Below are 17185 nucleotides of genomic sequence, written 5' to 3'. Positions count from 1 at the left end.
AACAACTTGGTTGCGCTTCGAGGCAGCCAGGGAAAACGTTTCCTTTTGGCCAGCGACCACAAACAATGCGTCTAGTTTGGCCAAACATTCGCGGCAAACCATTTTCCTTCCACAGATCCACAGACCATTCCCATTTTTATTCCAACTTCCCACGTTGCGCGGCAGGTAGCCGCAAAAACTTGTAGAACGTGCTGGTTAAAGATGGAAAAATTGGTAAAAATAGCCATGCCAGTTGCAGCAACAAATTTTCAAGTTTAAATCTAAATGTGGCAGTAAATCGTGCCTGGCCCGCAACGGAGATGGAGATACTGTTGAGAGTCCAAGCTCCAAGAAAGCCGGGCTCAAAGAAATTAGAAGCGTGCTAAGGGCAGACTGTCTGGGGATGGTAATCATCGCTGTAATCAGTTTTTTCTGTTTTTTTTCTTCTAAATGGGGTCACTTTGGCCGAATAATGAACCGAATTTCCACAAAATGTTTGTCACACTTTTGACATTTGCACGACTGGCTTGTCTGCAGAAAAAAGAGTTCCCGAAATAAATGAATCGGGAATGAGAATTAAGACAGCGACTGCCATTCACTGGGCACGCAAGCAAAAGCCAAATAAAATGCAGTTCGTCTTGCTTGGTTGTACAATGCGGCGTATGCGCAATGTCTGGTGACAACCGAGTTTGAATCTAATTTACGGGCCTGCGGTGAAATCGAGTGAGTTATTACTTGAACAATTTTTGAAAACCATTGTTAATAAAGTTATAAAAAATATTTAGGATTTTATATATTTTATTATTTAAATAAATTATAAAAAAAAAGTTTTTAGCTCCAAAATTTGATACGTTTAAAAATATACGGAGTTATTATTTTTCAATGATATAGTATGTAGCTTTTGTAACTTTGAAGATTCTATACATTTAAAAATATCAAAATCAAAAAGGTATAACAGTATTAAAGTTTATTGAAAATAATTCCAAATCAAGGTGAAAGGTAATAAAATTAAGTAGACATAGTTGTGAAGATGTTAATGATACTTTAAGAAATCCATTAAAAGAAGCTGAAAAACATACCGCCGAAGAAAAACTTTTTATTTATTTTACTCTCGATTAATCTCAAATGGAAAACTTCAATCTATAAACTATTAGCAGGCAGAGATAAACATTGACTCTTAAACTTTAGAGTTTGGAAAGTGGGGCGCGACTTTTGACGCACTTGGCAAAGTTCACAAGTGTTCGCAAAAGTTAAGTGTCGTCAAATCGGCAAAGAGTATAAAAAGCAAGGGAACTATCTGCGAGACGAAGAATCAACAGACCGGCATTTGGCTGGTTGTTAAATTTAAAACTTTAATGTCATGCAAGAGGAAAAATGTGTGGAAATGCATTTGCGTGGCCACCACATGGCAACACACACCATATAACACACGAAATCATCGGCTTGTTGGGAGAAAAAAAATAGGGGGGAAAACATAAAGAAAAAATAAAATAAGACGGCGGCGCGAAGCGCGAAAATATCTCAAAACAAACAGATGCAGATGCGGCGAAAAGCGGGCGGAAAAGCCGAGGAAAGTGCACGTAAACAGAGATAGGCAAAAGCAACTGAACAGGGGAAAAGAAAAGATATTTCCGCATTCCTCTCGCCCCAGGCCACCGGGCAAACATATTTGACAAAGATTCGCTGCACCAATGAGATATTCAACTTTCGGGGTAACTCGCTCATCTAACCCAAATTCGTTACCATTTCTCGTTTATTATTATTATATTATTTTTTAAATTGGCCGAATCAGCAGTGGAGCTGCAAAAAGAAGCTTCGGTTCCAGCGAATCTGCAACTCGTTTCGATTGGAAAGTGTTGCCAATTTGCTCAACGATGACGACGGTGACTTTAATTGTGCGCTTTATTAGCGCAATTTATGCCCCGGCCGAGTTGGCTCAATGCTCCTATCCATCGAATGAAAACAGCGACTCGTGCTCTGCACCTCAACTCCAGCGAACTCAACTCCATTTAGTTTCGATTCAACTCGACTCTTGATTATTATTTCTCAGCCATTGCAATTTCGTCTTATTTACGGCAATTACGCTCTAAATTCAATTGTTACGAAATTATGATGATTTATACACTCCGACTCCCGGCATCCAGCCCGTGTATCTACGTGTGTCCGAGAGATATCCGCGTGAAACTCTTCAATCCACCCGTGGATCAGCGCCATAGAAAGTAGAACAGGGCACCAGAGTGAGAAAAGCCAGGCGAACAATGGCAATGACAAAAAACACACGAGCACAAAAGCCAAGCCGAAAATGAAAACTGAAAATGAACAACAATCAACCGAGAGTTAAGTGATTACCCAGTATCTGATAGTACGGGGTGTAACGCATTCGCAGTTTTACGACAAGAAAAATCATTTAATTTAAATAAATCCCAAAAAGGTAAGACATTTAAAGGTTTCCAAAGGCTTGTTATAGTAAAGACTTCATTTTGACAATGCCGAACCCGTTTTACTAGGTACCCATTAGTCGAATCAAAAATTCCCACACACACGCTTTACTTTTGACGAAAAATCACATGACAATTGCAAACCAAGCTATAATAACATTATTATTATTCGGCTTAATTTGCAAATAAATAAAAAGTAAATTGAAGTATATATAAGCATGTATTATCACTATTGTGCCATTTCCCAGGGGCGGGGGTTGAAAGGGGCCTATGTGAACTGTTAAATGTGCGAAATATCACAAGTCGGGGGGTACAAAGACTAAGACCGGCTAGGAGTCGAATGTTAAACAACCCACCAATGAGCAAATAACAGTATTTTTACTCAGCTTTTTCGAGATCTCAAGGTTAAAACTGGCCCACTATATCTTTACTGCACTCTATTATTCAGACAGCTGTGGCAAATGCATTTGCGTCCGTTCTAAGCAAACAAAACAATAACTGCGATGAGTGCAAATGAATGAATCAGCCAGCTGAGCGAATGTCGAAACAGAATGGAAATTTCATGGGCCGATATATGGGTGCTCGGCAAAACAAACAATAGAGTAGATACATATACGAACAAAATTGGCATCGGATGTGGGTTGTGATAAGGCTGTTCAAGGTGTGTTTAAGTGAGGTGCCTGGGGTACAAGTAAAGTGTGTATAAAACGGGTCTTTCCCTTTGATCACAATGGTAAGGCTTTATAGTTCAGTTTTTGATTACATTTTAGCTACATTTCTTTTCGACTCCCCAAAATTTCTTCAAAATTAGGAAGCACGCTGGAAACCTTTGCCGGAGGACGGTCCTCTGCGATGTGTCTCCATTTGCGTCCCACCCAGAGATCCTCAGATTTCGATGCTATGCCCGCGATTGCAAAAAGAAGGTGCTTAGATTCTTTAGATTTCCGTAATTATAAGACTACTAACCAAGCGATCCTCACCAGGAACCCAAGCCCAAAACTAAGTTCCAACTGGACCGGGGACCCTTCCTTTCACAGCTGGACTACCAATCGCGTCTGCAGTACCAGGCACCCGGCCTAAGGTTACCACTCAGCGGCATTATATGCACCATTGGACCCTCGTCCAACCAACCTGAGGTGCTCCTCGAACTCATTCGTGCTGGGATGAGGGTAGTCAATATAAACATGTCCCACGACAACCGCGATTGCCACTGCCAGATGATCCAGGCGGCACGTAAAGCCATCTCCACGTACGTAGAGCAAACGGGTCTGCCGAGAACCTTGGCCATAGCTCTGGACACTAGGGGTCCGCAGATCAGAACGGGAAAGCTTGCCACCGAAATCGAACTCAAGCCTTGTGACAAGATCGTCCTGACCACCAACAAAAAGATGGAGGAGAGTTGCTCAAGGAAAATGATCTACGTAGACCATCAGCCATTACCTAATATCGTTAAACCCGGAAATCGTATCTTCATCGACGACGGATTGATATCCTTGGTGGTAAAGGAATCCTGTGCTGAGGAAGTGATCTGTCGCGTGGAGAACGGTGGTAAGCTGGGATCCCAAAAGGGCATCAATCTGCCGGGTATCCCCGTTGATCTTCCCGCCGTAAGCGAGCAGGATAAGCTGGATCTCAAGTTCGGGGCAGATCAGAGGGTGGACATGATCTTCGCGTCGTTCATCCGCGATGCCATGGCTGTTAGCGGAATTCGGAAGGCACTGGGACCGTCGGGTGAACACATAAAGATCATATCCAAGATCGAGAACCAACAGGGACTGGCGAACATGGACGACATTATCCGCGCCTCCGACGGCATTATGGTGGCCCGTGGTGACTTGGGCTTGGAGATAGCCACGGAGGATGTACCGCTGGCCCAGAAACTGATTGTGGCCAAGTGCAACCGCGTGGGAAAGCCGGTGATCTGTGCCACCCAGATGATGGGTTCGATGAGGAACAAGCCACGTCCAACCCGCGCCGAAGCCTCGGATGTGGCCAATGCGGTCTTCGATGGCTGTGATGCCCTTATGTTGTCCAGTGAAACAGCCGAGGGACGTTATCCAGTGGAAAGTGTACAGTGCATGGCCAGGATCTGTGTCAAAGTGGAGTCGGTTTTGTGGTATGAAAGTGTACAGAACAGCCTTAAGAGGGAAATAAGAACGAGTTCCGGCGATCACATTTCGGCGGCGACCACGGCTATCACGGAGGCGGCTACGGTGGTTCAAGCCAAGGCAATTGTGGTGGCCAGTCCGTGCTCCGAGGTATCCCAGATGATCAGTACCCAGAGGCCACCCTGTCCCATAGTGATGCTCACCGGCTGCCAAAGCGAGGCTGCCCATTCTTCGCTCTTCCGAGGAATTCACCCACTCCTCGTGCAGGATATGGTCATCGGAAGTTCAAACTTCAACCGCATCAAGCAGTCAGGCCTTTTGCTAATGGCCAAGATGGACCTCCTAGAGCCAGGTCAGAAGGGTACGGTGGTGGTGGTCAATGCCATGTCGGCGGACAATATCACCTTCCGAGTGTTAACCATCCGACAGCCCACTACGGCAGAGCGGGATCAGGAAGAGCTCTGCCGGAAGTTGACCCTCCAACAGCGTTGCAAAGAGATGGCTCAAGAGAAGTCCTGCCAAAAACTCAAGCAGGCGGAAGAATGCCGAAGAAAGCTTGAGGCGGAGAAGTGCAAGGTTGCTGAAAAATGTAAAAATTCCGAACAAAAGAAAAGTGTTTGTCCGAAAAAAGAGTGTTCCAAGCAGGACGATGAAGCCTTGAAATGCTGTCAGTTAAAAAAAGAAAGACAAGCGGAAGCAGAAGCAGAGAAGAAACTGAGAGAAGAATGTCAAAAGGCGGAAGATTGTAGGAGAAAACGCCAGCTTCTCAAAATACGTACCATGCCCGTGAAGTGCCCAAGTGTGTGTCAGAAGAAAGAGTCCCCCAGAGAAGACGGCTGTACAAAAAAGAGGAATAAAGATTCTGAAGTGTCCTGGGAAATGAAACTCGAAAACTGCAAGACTCAGAAACCCGAAAAATGCAAAACGGCCAAACCTGAAAGCTGCAAGATTATAAAACTCGAAAACTGCAAGCAAGCGTGCCAAACAAAGGTAAATACTGAAAGGGTGTGTATGAGTATCAGAAGATACAATTGTTTTTATGTCAAGGATAGAATTATTGCCGTAAGAACGTTCTCTAATGATTTATCAGCAGCTTATAAAGGCGTGTTCTCAGCATAAGTCATTGAGTATGCCAAAGTGAAGGGTTGCAGCCAAAGCTTAGTTTTGAAAACTAATTCAGTTTAATATTAGAAACTCATTAGGCAGTGCAGTATTGTAAGAAATATCGAAAGCTTTGGAAATACGAAAACGTTTTCAATTAGTTTTATTCTCAAATTTTTCTGCTCTTTTTGTATTCCCAAAGCAATTAGCAAGGAAAGGAAAACAAAAGTCGAAACAGAACTGAAAAAATAAAAAAATAGTGAAAAAGAAAGGCAACCAATTGGGTTGAGAACTTAATTAGCCAACGTACGGCTGAAACAAGAGGAGTTCTGTGTTTTGTTTTTTAATTTAGCTGGAAATGTGAAATAAACAAAGCTTTGGCGACGAATTTCACCGAACAAAAAAAGAGGGGAAAAAGCTGAATCAAACAATAACACAAAAAGCGTACAAAACGCAGCCAAAACAATTAAAAATGCCAACAGAGCAGTGCAAAAGTCAAACAAAGAAGCCAGAGATACACACAAAGTTTCAGAGTTATAAAGCGAGTGGTGTACAATAATAATTGCCATATAGCGGACCGCCTTAACCGGGGAAGTTAGACCGAAAAACCCGCATGGAAATGCCTGAAGTTGAATAATTTCCAGAGGGGTGTGCTTTCAACCGAGTCAAGACCGTGCATAATCAATCCGAGCTGAATGACACAAGTGAGTCGGCTAGAACTCGGCTCTGGAATAATAACAGTCTCTTAAGATCTCTAAACGGAGTCCCAGCGGTTGGCTTGCATACAAATTACCGTCTTGTAACAATTAAAAATTAACCAGTAGTTAGCTATCTTCTTAATTAACAAGATAAACACAGTGTGGCGGGAACGAGAGGCAGCGCCGCTGTCTTGGTCACTTTAAACCTTGTCTATGTAATTAGCTAAGTAAATGCAGAAGGTTACGAGGGGTGGGTACGGTGGGGTGGGTAGCGAAATTGCAGCGCAAAAAATGCAGGCAGGAGTTGGCAGGGTGGTATGGGATCAGCACGTAATTCTTGTTGGGCAAGGCTATTATGGGAATGCGGGTGTATCAGAGGTGGTTGAACTCAGAACTCGAACCTTCAGTACGGAAACTATTATTTAATATTATTAAACAGAAATGAATAACGAGCAATGTGTTAGTTATATACATATACTCGCACTTCCTTGAATGATAAATATTGAATACGTTTTTTATATATTTTTTGTATATACTAGAAACTTTAATGCGAATTTTGGTCTCAATAATTTTAAATAGAAAACATATACAACATATTTTTATTAATTAACAGCTTAGCACTTATTCATCCAAATTTTTATAAATTTTAAAATAATGAGATGTTAAAGCTCTGTGAAAAATAGCAGAGCTATAATTGTTCCCTTATAGAGTTATTTATAATAACTTCTGACGCAATTGTAGTATCATTTCGTCATTCCTCAAGAGTTAAAAACCAAGTCTTTGTTTTCTTTGTCCACTTTAGTTTTTAGTAGTCTTCCCTTTTTCCCCCTACACAAAACTTCCAACACAATTTGTCATAAAAAGCCTCTTATAAAGCGCTCGGAAGGCAAATCACAGCTTCAAAACGATCGGTTATGAAAGCGGATTCAAAAAGATCCCGACTTCCGCTAGAGAAAACTGACAGGGAAGGAACTCGATTTATCATGGCGAATTGGGATGTACGAACTAGATAGGCTTTAAGATACGCACCATTTATCTAGTTAAATCTCATTTAAAACGGGTCTCGGCTAGAATGTGGAAGTCGCTGTACAGCATGCCTGTTGGTCGGTTGTCCGAAAATGAAAATTGATTAATCCAAGTGGGTTTATTTGGGCTTTAATACACTGATATCTTCGACTGTGGAATCATTTGATTTCTCTGATATGGTCACAAGTCACTTTTCATTTTCTTTTTTTTTGCTTTTTGCCAACACACGGAGATAAATATTTTTCGATTTTGCTATGGGGGACTTTCGGGTTGTTGCGTTTAAAATTTCACTTTTAGTGCCGGGGTTTCGTAATACCTGGCTGGGCGTAAAAACTAGATATCTTTTATTGATTTATTTAGTATGCAAAAAAAGAGGCGATCTCTTGGTTTATATTTTTCGTGGGCTCGTGCGAGCAACTTAAATTATTCCGAACCGAAAATGTAGAACGCGATCGAAGCGCGTCTTCGCAGCACACAGATACAATTCACCGACACCGAAGAAGCACTCGCGTTGAGAATAAAGGTTGTGAAGTGATTCAGCTCCCCGAGATCAGATGACGCAGAATCTGCTCTTTGTTTTTGGGGCCCTTGAAACACTCGCCTTCTTGTAATCTTTCTGTGTATATTTGCTTACAAAATATTGAAGCACGTGTGCTAGGCAGAAGAATATACGAGTATCTCGCAGATACAATTCCAGTACTAGATACGAAAAAAATAAAAACCAACAAAGCGTTATCGCGTTGTACGCGGCTCTGCAATTGTTTGACAACTAAAGGAAAACAGAGCCAGCGAGAGACCAACAGCTGCGAGTCGACTGCCGAGTTTCGCTGAATAAGATACACTTACAGAGAGAGAAAACGGAGGTGAGAGTGGCGCTGAGCAAGAGCGGTGTCGAGTGAGACCCGCTAGCGGCTAACTGCTAGCCCTAGCAGCTGCTAGCTCTCGATGGCATGAGTCATGTGAGCGCCGAGTGAGAAACACAAAAGAAACTTGGTCTTACTCGGTCTTCCATGCAAGTTTTTACACCAAATTTCTCGGTATTCTCTTTATTTCTTAAAATATTTTCCATTTTTAATAATGTATATTACTTTAGTATAGTATTCCTTGGAAAACCACTGCCTTTTCCTGTTAATTATAATTTTGAGTGAGTAATTTTCCATTCAGCCAGCTGAATAAAGAGCAGCCAAAGTCGGAGAGTCACTCAGAAAAACTCGGGCAGAAAGAGTGCTCTCAAGCACTTAAGAGCACTATCACGGATCAATACACAACCTGCATCTGCTGCATCACCTTCGGCTTTTCATTTTCGAGGATCCTATCATCGCAAAGGTTATTCTTCCTCCAGACACGAGCTTGTTTTTATTTGTTTACGCACTGTTTGTTCGGTGCGTTTAATTTCTAGGTAAACAATCGCCACTTAGGGCGCCCGCTTAGATGTAATCAATTACAGATAATTAAGACAGAACTCCACGAGGAGCACAAAGAGGCAGGGAAATCAAAAGAATGCAAGCGTGTAAAGTGTGGCAAAGGGTAATGCACTGGGCCAAAGACACATTGCAGACATCGGCAACATTGGACAGCAACAACGGGTTAGAACGGATACCAAAGATTCCGACTAAAAGATACTTGGTAATAAGCTTCAGATATCTGATTGAGCATGAAATACTTCCTCACACAACTTATTATATTATTTTAAAAATACTTTATAATGAAATACTTAATAACTGTAAGTAATATAATAGTATAATATAATAGTAGGAAGAATTGGAAAATAGAATGAAATTTTATTAATTTTACATTCATGAGTTTTTAAGATATCAATTATACCATGAATATATTTCCATCTGTATACCCACCTAGCTATGAAACTTTATTCTTATAGAACTGGAGATATTATTTTATAAAGACTTTATAATGAAATATTGGATAGCTATGGGAACTTGAGAAAACAATGTAAAGAGATTAAATTTCTTTCATTTATAGATGCACATTCAAGAGTTCCTAAGATATAAATTTCATTAAAAATATTTCCATCTATGTTCTTTAGTCGACAACTAGTATACCCCACTATGAGTACCGGGTATGACAAGCGAGCAACTCATTAGTTTTTATTATGGTAGTTGCCATTGGTGTTGATGTTGCCGAGCCATATGAAGGAGAGGAAAAACCGCCTTGGACAAGTACAGCAAAAGACCAAAGCGGGGAGACAGCGCTCGAGTGACCCACTGTCCAAGGGGCCGGCCTTTCTTATCTATCCGTCTATCTTTCTCCACCGCTCTCCCTCTGGCTGCTTAATTACACGCCAAGGAGTCGAGACAGAAACTAATATCATACCACATAGTACGTGGAAGACTCTCCACACCACTTCGTTGGGGTTGCGAGTGGGGCCTGTGAAGGACACAACACACAAGCACCGAGTTGCCATGGAACCGCCGCGCAAAGGTTTAATCAATGACCCGCTGGCGCTCTCAAAAGGAAAACAACTTCAGTTCGAGTTGGTTATTTATGGAAATTGATAAGACAAATCGGACGGGTAGACCATTGGTTTTACGGCCTTTCATTTCCATACACTTTTTAAGTGCCTTGCCATGGCTACCAATATGAAATATCACTGCAATGCTATTCTAATTGTATCTGCACACATGTGTCTGTTTATGAGCGCAGATAATAGATATGCATGGTGTGTTTGATAAATTCATGGGGACCATAAAATGTGTGATGAGATTGTGATGGGATCGTTTCTCTTTTTGAACATGATAAGCCATACGAAATATCTGTCTAAGCAATAACAGTGAAACCCCAATAAGAGAAAAAAAAATGAAACATTAATTAAATTCCTTGGTTTTCTATTTAATTTTCACTTCAATAAATACTTATAAACGCAATTATTTATTTTATACCCTACCAGATTGCTTAGATTATTAAAATGAGTATATTTTTAAATTATTAAAACAAAAATTAATCATCTCTAGTTTTCTTAAGTGCGTCTGAAAAACTGCACCATCATATATTATGGTATTCCACCTCAATAATGAATTTAGCCGGCTGTTCTTGTGTGTTGGTGGCAATAAGTTGATAACAGCCATAGCCAACTTGAACTAGTGCTTATCAATCGGCCATGTATGGGTGTGAGAACCTCTATAAAAGCGTTTCAACTAACTCGATTCAATTCAGTTTTGCTAACGTTAGCTGACCGAGAAGTGTTCAACGGGCTTCCAGCACTCAATAAATAATTAATCTCAAAGGTGAGAAAAGAGAGAGTGTCATTAAACACCGAAACGCTAGATGTTTATTATACACTGTATATAGGCATTTAATTACTGCATATTGTCTATTTAATTGTCAGCTTTGAACGGGCAAAAAATTAAAAACCATGATTGTATTATTTCCATTTTCAGATGTCGTACAAGGTTGAAGCTCTTCCCGATTCCTACGCCGCCCTGGGCGAGGGCCCCCACTGGGATGAGGCCCGCCAGAGTCTGTACTACGTGGACCTGGAGTCGGCGGGCATCAATCGCTACGACTTCAAGCAGAACAAGGTGTACAAGGCGAAAATCGAGGGCGAGGTCTTCGCCTCCTTCATCCTCCCAATCGAGAACAAACCTCAGGAGTTTGCTGTGGGCTGCACCCGGCGCACCGTCGTCGTCCAGTGGGATGGTGTCTCCGCGGTGGCCAAGGTCGTTCGCGTGCTCTTCGAGGTCCAGCCGGATTTCAAGGACAACCGCATCAACGATGCCAAAACCGATCCCAATGGTCGCTTCTATGGGGGCACCATGGCTGACAGTGGCGACATCTTCAAGCAGTGGAAGGGTGAACTCTACAGCTGGCAGGCCGGCGGAAAGCCCAAGGTCGTCAGGACCGAGGTGGGCATCTCCAACGGCCTGGCCTGGGATGTGAAGGCCAAGAAGTTCTACTTCATCGACACCAACAACCTCGAGGTGTTGGCCTACGACTACAATCAAACCACCGGCGCCATTTCCAACCCAAAGGTCGTCTTCGATCTGAGGAAGATCCGGCCAGAGGGTCCACTGTTCCCCGATGGCATGACCGTGGATACGGAGGGCAACATCTATGTGGCCACCTTCAACGGTGGAACCGTCTTCAAGGTTAATCCAAGGTGAGTTATATAGCATTGTTTCCAAGTTTCGATATTTAAATATTCATTGTTCAATATAGCACCGGCAAGATCCTGCTGGAGATCAAAATCCCCACCACCCAAATCACCTCGGTGGCCTTTGGAGGCCCCAACCTGGACATTCTGTATGTGACAACCGCCAACAAGTTCGACCAGCCGAAACCAGCTGGCACCACCTACCAGGTCACCGGTCTCAATGCCAAGGGTTACCCCGGCGTCAGCCTGAAGATCTAGATTATAGAGTACTCGTACAATAGCATTTAATTAAATGGGCAAGTGTTTGCTTGTATACTGAAGTAATAATTTCTTCATAAAATGGTCATTTTGGAGAAGCTTTAAATAATCTTACAATTTTTTAGTTGCCAGGCCAATCCTTGCCTTTAAGTATATACAAACAAATTACAAAATACACATGCAATACAAATATGTATAGAACAAATCAATAATAAATATTATTTGCCCTTGGGGGGATGCGAAACAATCCTCTGGCACCAAGCGAGATAAGTAAGAACCACTCCACAAAATCAATGGTTTGTTGTGAAATTGATATATAGCAGCGCTGTGCCCTTGGTCTGGTTTCTGTAGGGCAAACGGTTTCGATTTAATTGGCACTGCAAGTCGTTTTGTTATAAACATCTACTGAAGTACCCTCCAGCGAGATATTACTACTTAATGGGCAAACAGATACCAGGAGATACGTGGAATAGTTTAGGGGGCTCGTACTTCATGGCTTGAATTTGTCGGATGTTTACAGTTCGGTGGAAGATTCTGGAGGTCTAATCTAATCTTGATGAAACTGCAAATCACTTGGTTTCATATAAACCACATACATTTCAATCATATTTAGGTTGCCTTATCATCGTGGGAGGTTCTACTAAGTAAAAACCCATTGGGTAACCATAAAATCTATTTTTACATATAAAACCTGCTTTCGTGCAAATGTTTGTTTTATTTTATCTTATCGCTCTTTGCATTTATAAGATATAAGAGCCAAATTACCCGCAATTAGTAATTCAAATGAGCTTTAAACGGAATTTAGGCAAACATCATGGCAAAAACCAAACGTTTTCAATAAACAGCCATCAATCGCTTCGAATAAATGTATTTGTTCCCAATAAATAAAATATGTAAGGCAATTGAAAGGGGGGACAATATTGTTTGTAAGTGAAATGTAAACTGCGGCTAGGAAAAAGCTGTGGGAATCGAGGAGGTCTCTGGGGCCAGTCCAATCAGAAACATATTTCTACAGAATGGAAACGAAAACGAAGGGCTAGGGAGATGAAGGATGGGAGATCGTTTCGACAATTGTTTGCGCTGCACCCAAAACAACTGTCCCACAGCATATGGGTAATAAAAGATACATTTACCCAGATACAGATACATTGTTTGACAACACGAGAATGCCACACAGACCGTCACAGATCCAGATACCGAGCACATATGGCAGCCATAAACATAAGGAACGACAAGAGATGGGGCCGAAAACTGAAAGCTGGGGCCGGGAACCTGCCACTTAAACCGCAATCAGAAACAAAATTGATTTAAATTTGAAAATGTAAACAACACCCGGCGTGGAGGGCACAAAAAGGGGCTGATCTAACAGCAGTGCAGCGTAATTGTATTATAACAACGGAGGCCGAAACTTCCAGTTCATGACCGACAGTGGTCGAGGTGGTTCTCAAAAATAAATGGGCATTTAAAGCACTATTCACACCTTTTGGGTTGCCTTATAAAGTTAGAATGAAATACTTAAGTGCACAAAACCAAAGGTGCGATACTGTAATCGAGTACAAAAGTTCGGCTGAGACTGTTAAACATTTAATTAATCAATAAAAGTATCTTTTATTTATCAGGAATGTTCTAGTTTTCTTATAGAGTAAGTACTTTCTTATCACAGAGATACTACTCACAAAGTAGTGTGATCCACTGTGTCTTATAAACATCGCCCACAAGCATTCCTATCATATCGAATGGGGCATGTCATATACCTTTGCGCCACACCCACTGGGCACTTTTCGGGAAAAACCCACGCTAGAAAGCGCAGTAAACCAGTGGAGAGTGTCAAACGATCTGATCATCAAATTGGAAAAGAAAGCATGAGAAATATGTAAAGAAAATATTATAAATGCAGATTGATTCCCCATTTAATTGAACAATAAAAATAATATTGAAGGTGGGTAATAAAAAAGGTTTCATATAGGTATTACAACTCTATGGAAATTGCATATGTGACCAGTTTTTATGGCCCTTAAAGAGATTAACAAGATTTTTTCTGTTGAACAAGTAAGAAAAATGCTTAGTATTTGTAAAACATATGTTTAACAATTATTGTGCATTTATAGCTTTTATTTATGTATTTTTTGGTATCTTGGGTACATTTTGGGCATGCAAATATGACAATCGAAGCTATAGATATTGGTCTGCTTTAAAAAGTAATTATTTAAGATACAAGTAGATATTTAAGAACTGCGAAAAAAAAAAAAACAAAAAAAATCATTTTCAAGGAAATAAACAATAGGATGTAAGTAGCCGCAGCTACAGATTTTTCCAGCAACGAAAAATGTGAATAGCTCCGGGAAAAACCGAGGCGAGGCAAACATTTTTCGGGAGCTTTGTTGTCTGCCTCGACCGTCTGTTAATGAAGCTTACGAGCAGCGGCGCACAAGTTGCAACTCACTGAACTGCAACAAAAATAACAACCACAGGCACAAGTGAAGCGTTGCAGGCCGCGACAGAGAGGGCGGACTGTACGGGCGGCACAGAGAGGAGAGCGCTTCGCCAGTCAATGGCTGCACCTGTAACCACCTGCCCGTACCGCCCAGCCCACCCCCTCGCGACCGCTGCCCCCTCCCCCTCTTCACTCCACCGAAAATGAGACAAAGCACAGTTACGCTCGGCTTTGGCGGTTGGCTCATTAATGTCTGACACGTTTGAGCGATCACCGCTCGGCAGAAACTCGAAAAGATACTGATATAAATACAAAAACGCAGCCCCAAAAAAGCGGAGTAAACAGTTTTTAAAGCCGCACTTGATTAACATTTAAAACGCATTTTTAATGCAGATCTGATTCTGCATGCACCGATTTCCGAGAGGAACACAAAGGCAGAGTGGCGTAGCCAAGCAGAACGTTTATAAATATATTACAGTGGGTACCAGCTATATAAGAAAAGGTAGTGCTATACAAAAGTAATGTTGTAAGTGGCACGCTCAGTCAAAGAGCTACAAAAATATTACAAAATAATTTTCAGTAAGATCAAGTTAAATTCGCTTCATTAGAAAACTAGACTAATTATTAAAAAAAAAGTATTAGCAGTTAAAAATAATTGTTATAAAAATATTTTAAGATTTTTAAGATAATATTCCGGCAGGCTTTTTAAAAGCTACCATTAAACTTAATTATTTTGAGCAAAGAACATGGCAAAATAAGGTTTTAAAAAAATAAAAAATTGTAAATATAAGCCTGGGTTCTTGCTAACTAGGCCTACTGTTGAAGTAAAGCATTGGGCGGGAATTATAAATTCAGATATGACACGAACAAAGTTGCAAGTGCAGCGGAAGTGATCCATTACGCAAGTTCAGAACGGAAAGAGCGGGTGCGATGGCTCGAAATAAAAGAGATGGAAAGAGGAAGGTTGAATATCTTGTTATAACCTTTTGACTTACAACTTTAACCTTAAGAAGAGATCAACTAAACGATAAACTATATTGAACTGATATTGATAGACCCAAAAATAAAAATCTAGATTATATATTATCATAACTATCATATCATTATCATGGGGGTGATCTTAATTTTAACTATACTACTGAACTAGATACTATCCTGACAAGTATTAAAAGAAAGTATGAGTTCGTATTCTTTTAGATACCAAGTGTTGATCATGGCAATTAGTCACATTCCTCAGATAAAAGTCAATAGTAAATGACAATTTTGAAATTCTTTGGTATCTTGTTAGAGAAATAAATCTTATTTGTCCCAAATTTTTATTAAATTTCATGTGTGCCTACTATAAGAACTTTTAAACTTTAATGTTTTAAAAAATTATATAAAAATATTAAAATATGGTTTAAGAAGATCTAATATTTTTATTTTTTAGTTTAAACATTTTGTACAAGACGAACCTATTGGAATTCATATTCATGGTTATACGAATATTATCATTGTTTTGGCCAACTCGACTTACCTTCTGGCTGAAAGCGGCCGCCTCCCTGGCCACGCCCACCCCGTCCGCCGAGTGGGCGTGCGTCGAGGGCGAGGTCGCGTAGACGAAGAGCGGCAGCGAGCTGAAGTTCCGTTTGTCCTGGAAGCGGCGGCTGAAGAATAACGGCCTGTGGCATCCCGCTGCAGCGGCCAGTATTGTGGCTGCTTTTGTTGTTGTTTTAGTAACACTAGACGTTGCCGCTTCTGCCTCGCTGTGCGCTTTTGTTGTTGCTGCGGCCGCTGCGTGCGTTGTTGTGGGCAATGCTGCTGTTGTTGTTGGGGTCGCCATTGGCGTATCGCAATTTTCTCGTCTTATTGCTGCTGCTGCTGCTTCTTCTTCCTCCTCGGTGCAAGTTGTTGTTGTTTGTGTTTGCGTTTGCGTTTTTGTTGTTGGCATGACTACTGCGGCTACTATAAGTCGAGTATAAATATATCGACGGAGGCGTGGGCGGGGGCGGTGCTGTGGGCGTGTCCCTGCAGCTGCTGGCGTCCTTTGTTGTTGTTCCTGTTGTTGTTGCGGTTGTTCAGAGCCTTGGCCTTATCCAGCTCCATCTTTTCGCTGGCAAAAGTTCGCTGGGAATACCGCTCGCCGAAAAACTAGTAGCACTTGCACAGCATCGCGTTCATTTTGGGTTTCCTTTGTTTTTCTCTCTTCTTCAAGTGCAAAAATAAAGTGGAAATTCTTGGCCATACAAAAGTGTGAGTTTTGTGTAGAAATGCACAAAAAAACGCACGAAGCCGATTGCGGGGGTGGGAGCGAGACGGCGATACACGAGCGAGTCACAGGGCCACGATAACAGGCTGAGCAGGCCAACAGAACAGGGGAAACTCTTGCGCCGCCCTACGGCAGGCTAAGTTCAAGCAAATTAGCCACTAATATTGGGTAAATGACTTAATTAACAAGCACTTTTTGTTCAAAATATTTCGCAGACAGTGGTAGCTAGAGCTGGAACAAAAATCGATGTTTACGCGATACTATCGTTGGTACCAGAGAGGTGGCAACGTCGATGTTGTTATCGGTTGTTTTTACGCTTATACCAGTAAGTGCGTTCACACCAGCTCATTTTATCATACATTTATTACAACAATAGTACGAAACCTTATTGTAAGGTGCGTTACCTTGGCAAAACTCAGTGAAAGAACTTCCATTTTCAGAGATATGAATTTATGACATAGTCATACATTAAATATGTCAACTTCAAAGCGAACAGCTGACTACAAGCGATAGCTAATCCCAATAAGCGTTAAGCTTAAACGCATGGATTATCAGCCCGGTAGACAAACGGTCATACTTGGCCGCCATGCTGTGCTTTGGGCAGTGTTGGTAAGTCCGCCGTTTGACAGGCTTGCCATATCACCTGACTTAGTAAATTCAAATTAAAAACTAACGCCTTGACAATTATGCAACCCAGTAGCTAGTCGGGTATATTTCACTTGCCCGGATCGACAGCAGATCAAAATTGCTCAGTAAAAACATTCCGGCAGCCAGCAACACGTTGTGT

At 41.5% G+C, this 17185-nt stretch overlaps 2 protein-coding genes across 7 annotated transcripts in view; one reads left to right on the top strand and one right to left on the bottom strand.

The window, feature by feature from the left end:
• The window catches only part of LOC108031406 (serine-rich adhesin for platelets), a 57906-nt gene extending 41249 nt beyond the window's left edge, over positions 1-16657 (bottom strand). For 4 of the 6 annotated variants that reach the window (XM_017104797.3, XM_050889085.1, XM_050889083.1 and 1 more), the window contains exon 1: positions 15667-16657. In XM_017104797.3, coding sequence (XP_016960286.1) covers positions 15667-16080 — 414 coding nt within the window. In that variant the 5' untranslated portion in view covers positions 16081-16657. Of the gene's footprint in view, positions 1-7353; positions 8115-15666 lie in introns of those variants that run through there. The other 2 variants (XM_050889087.1, XM_050889086.1) reach the window with 2 other exon arrangements.
• LOC108031407 (regucalcin) lies at positions 10500-11785 on the top strand. Its single transcript, XM_017104801.3, has 3 exons — positions 10500-10592; positions 10746-11464; positions 11524-11785. The coding sequence occupies exons 2-3, from the start codon at positions 10746-10748 to the stop codon at positions 11714-11716; spliced, it is 912 nt and encodes a 303-aa protein (XP_016960290.1). The 5' UTR covers positions 10500-10592; the 3' UTR covers positions 11717-11785.
• Positions 16658-17185: the final 528 nt, after the last annotated feature.

This window comes from Drosophila biarmipes, chromosome 3R, assembly GCF_025231255.1.
Source record: "Drosophila biarmipes strain raj3 chromosome 3R, RU_DBia_V1.1, whole genome shotgun sequence".
NCBI classification, from domain to species: domain Eukaryota; kingdom Metazoa; phylum Arthropoda; class Insecta; order Diptera; family Drosophilidae; genus Drosophila; species Drosophila biarmipes.
The sequence above is the reverse complement of the archived record's forward strand: the minus strand, read 5'-3'. Positions and strand labels throughout refer to the sequence as shown.

Bases quoted from the DNA above. Each gene is read 5' to 3' on its own strand.
- LOC108031407 (XM_017104801.3), top strand. From the start codon at position 10,746: ATGTCGTACAAGGTTGAAGCTCTTCCCGATTCCTACGCCGCCCTGGGC. The intron at 11,465-11,523 runs GTGAGTTATATA...TGTTCAATATAG, and splicing joins GTCTTCAAGGTTAATCCAAG to CACCGGCAAGATCCTGCTGG.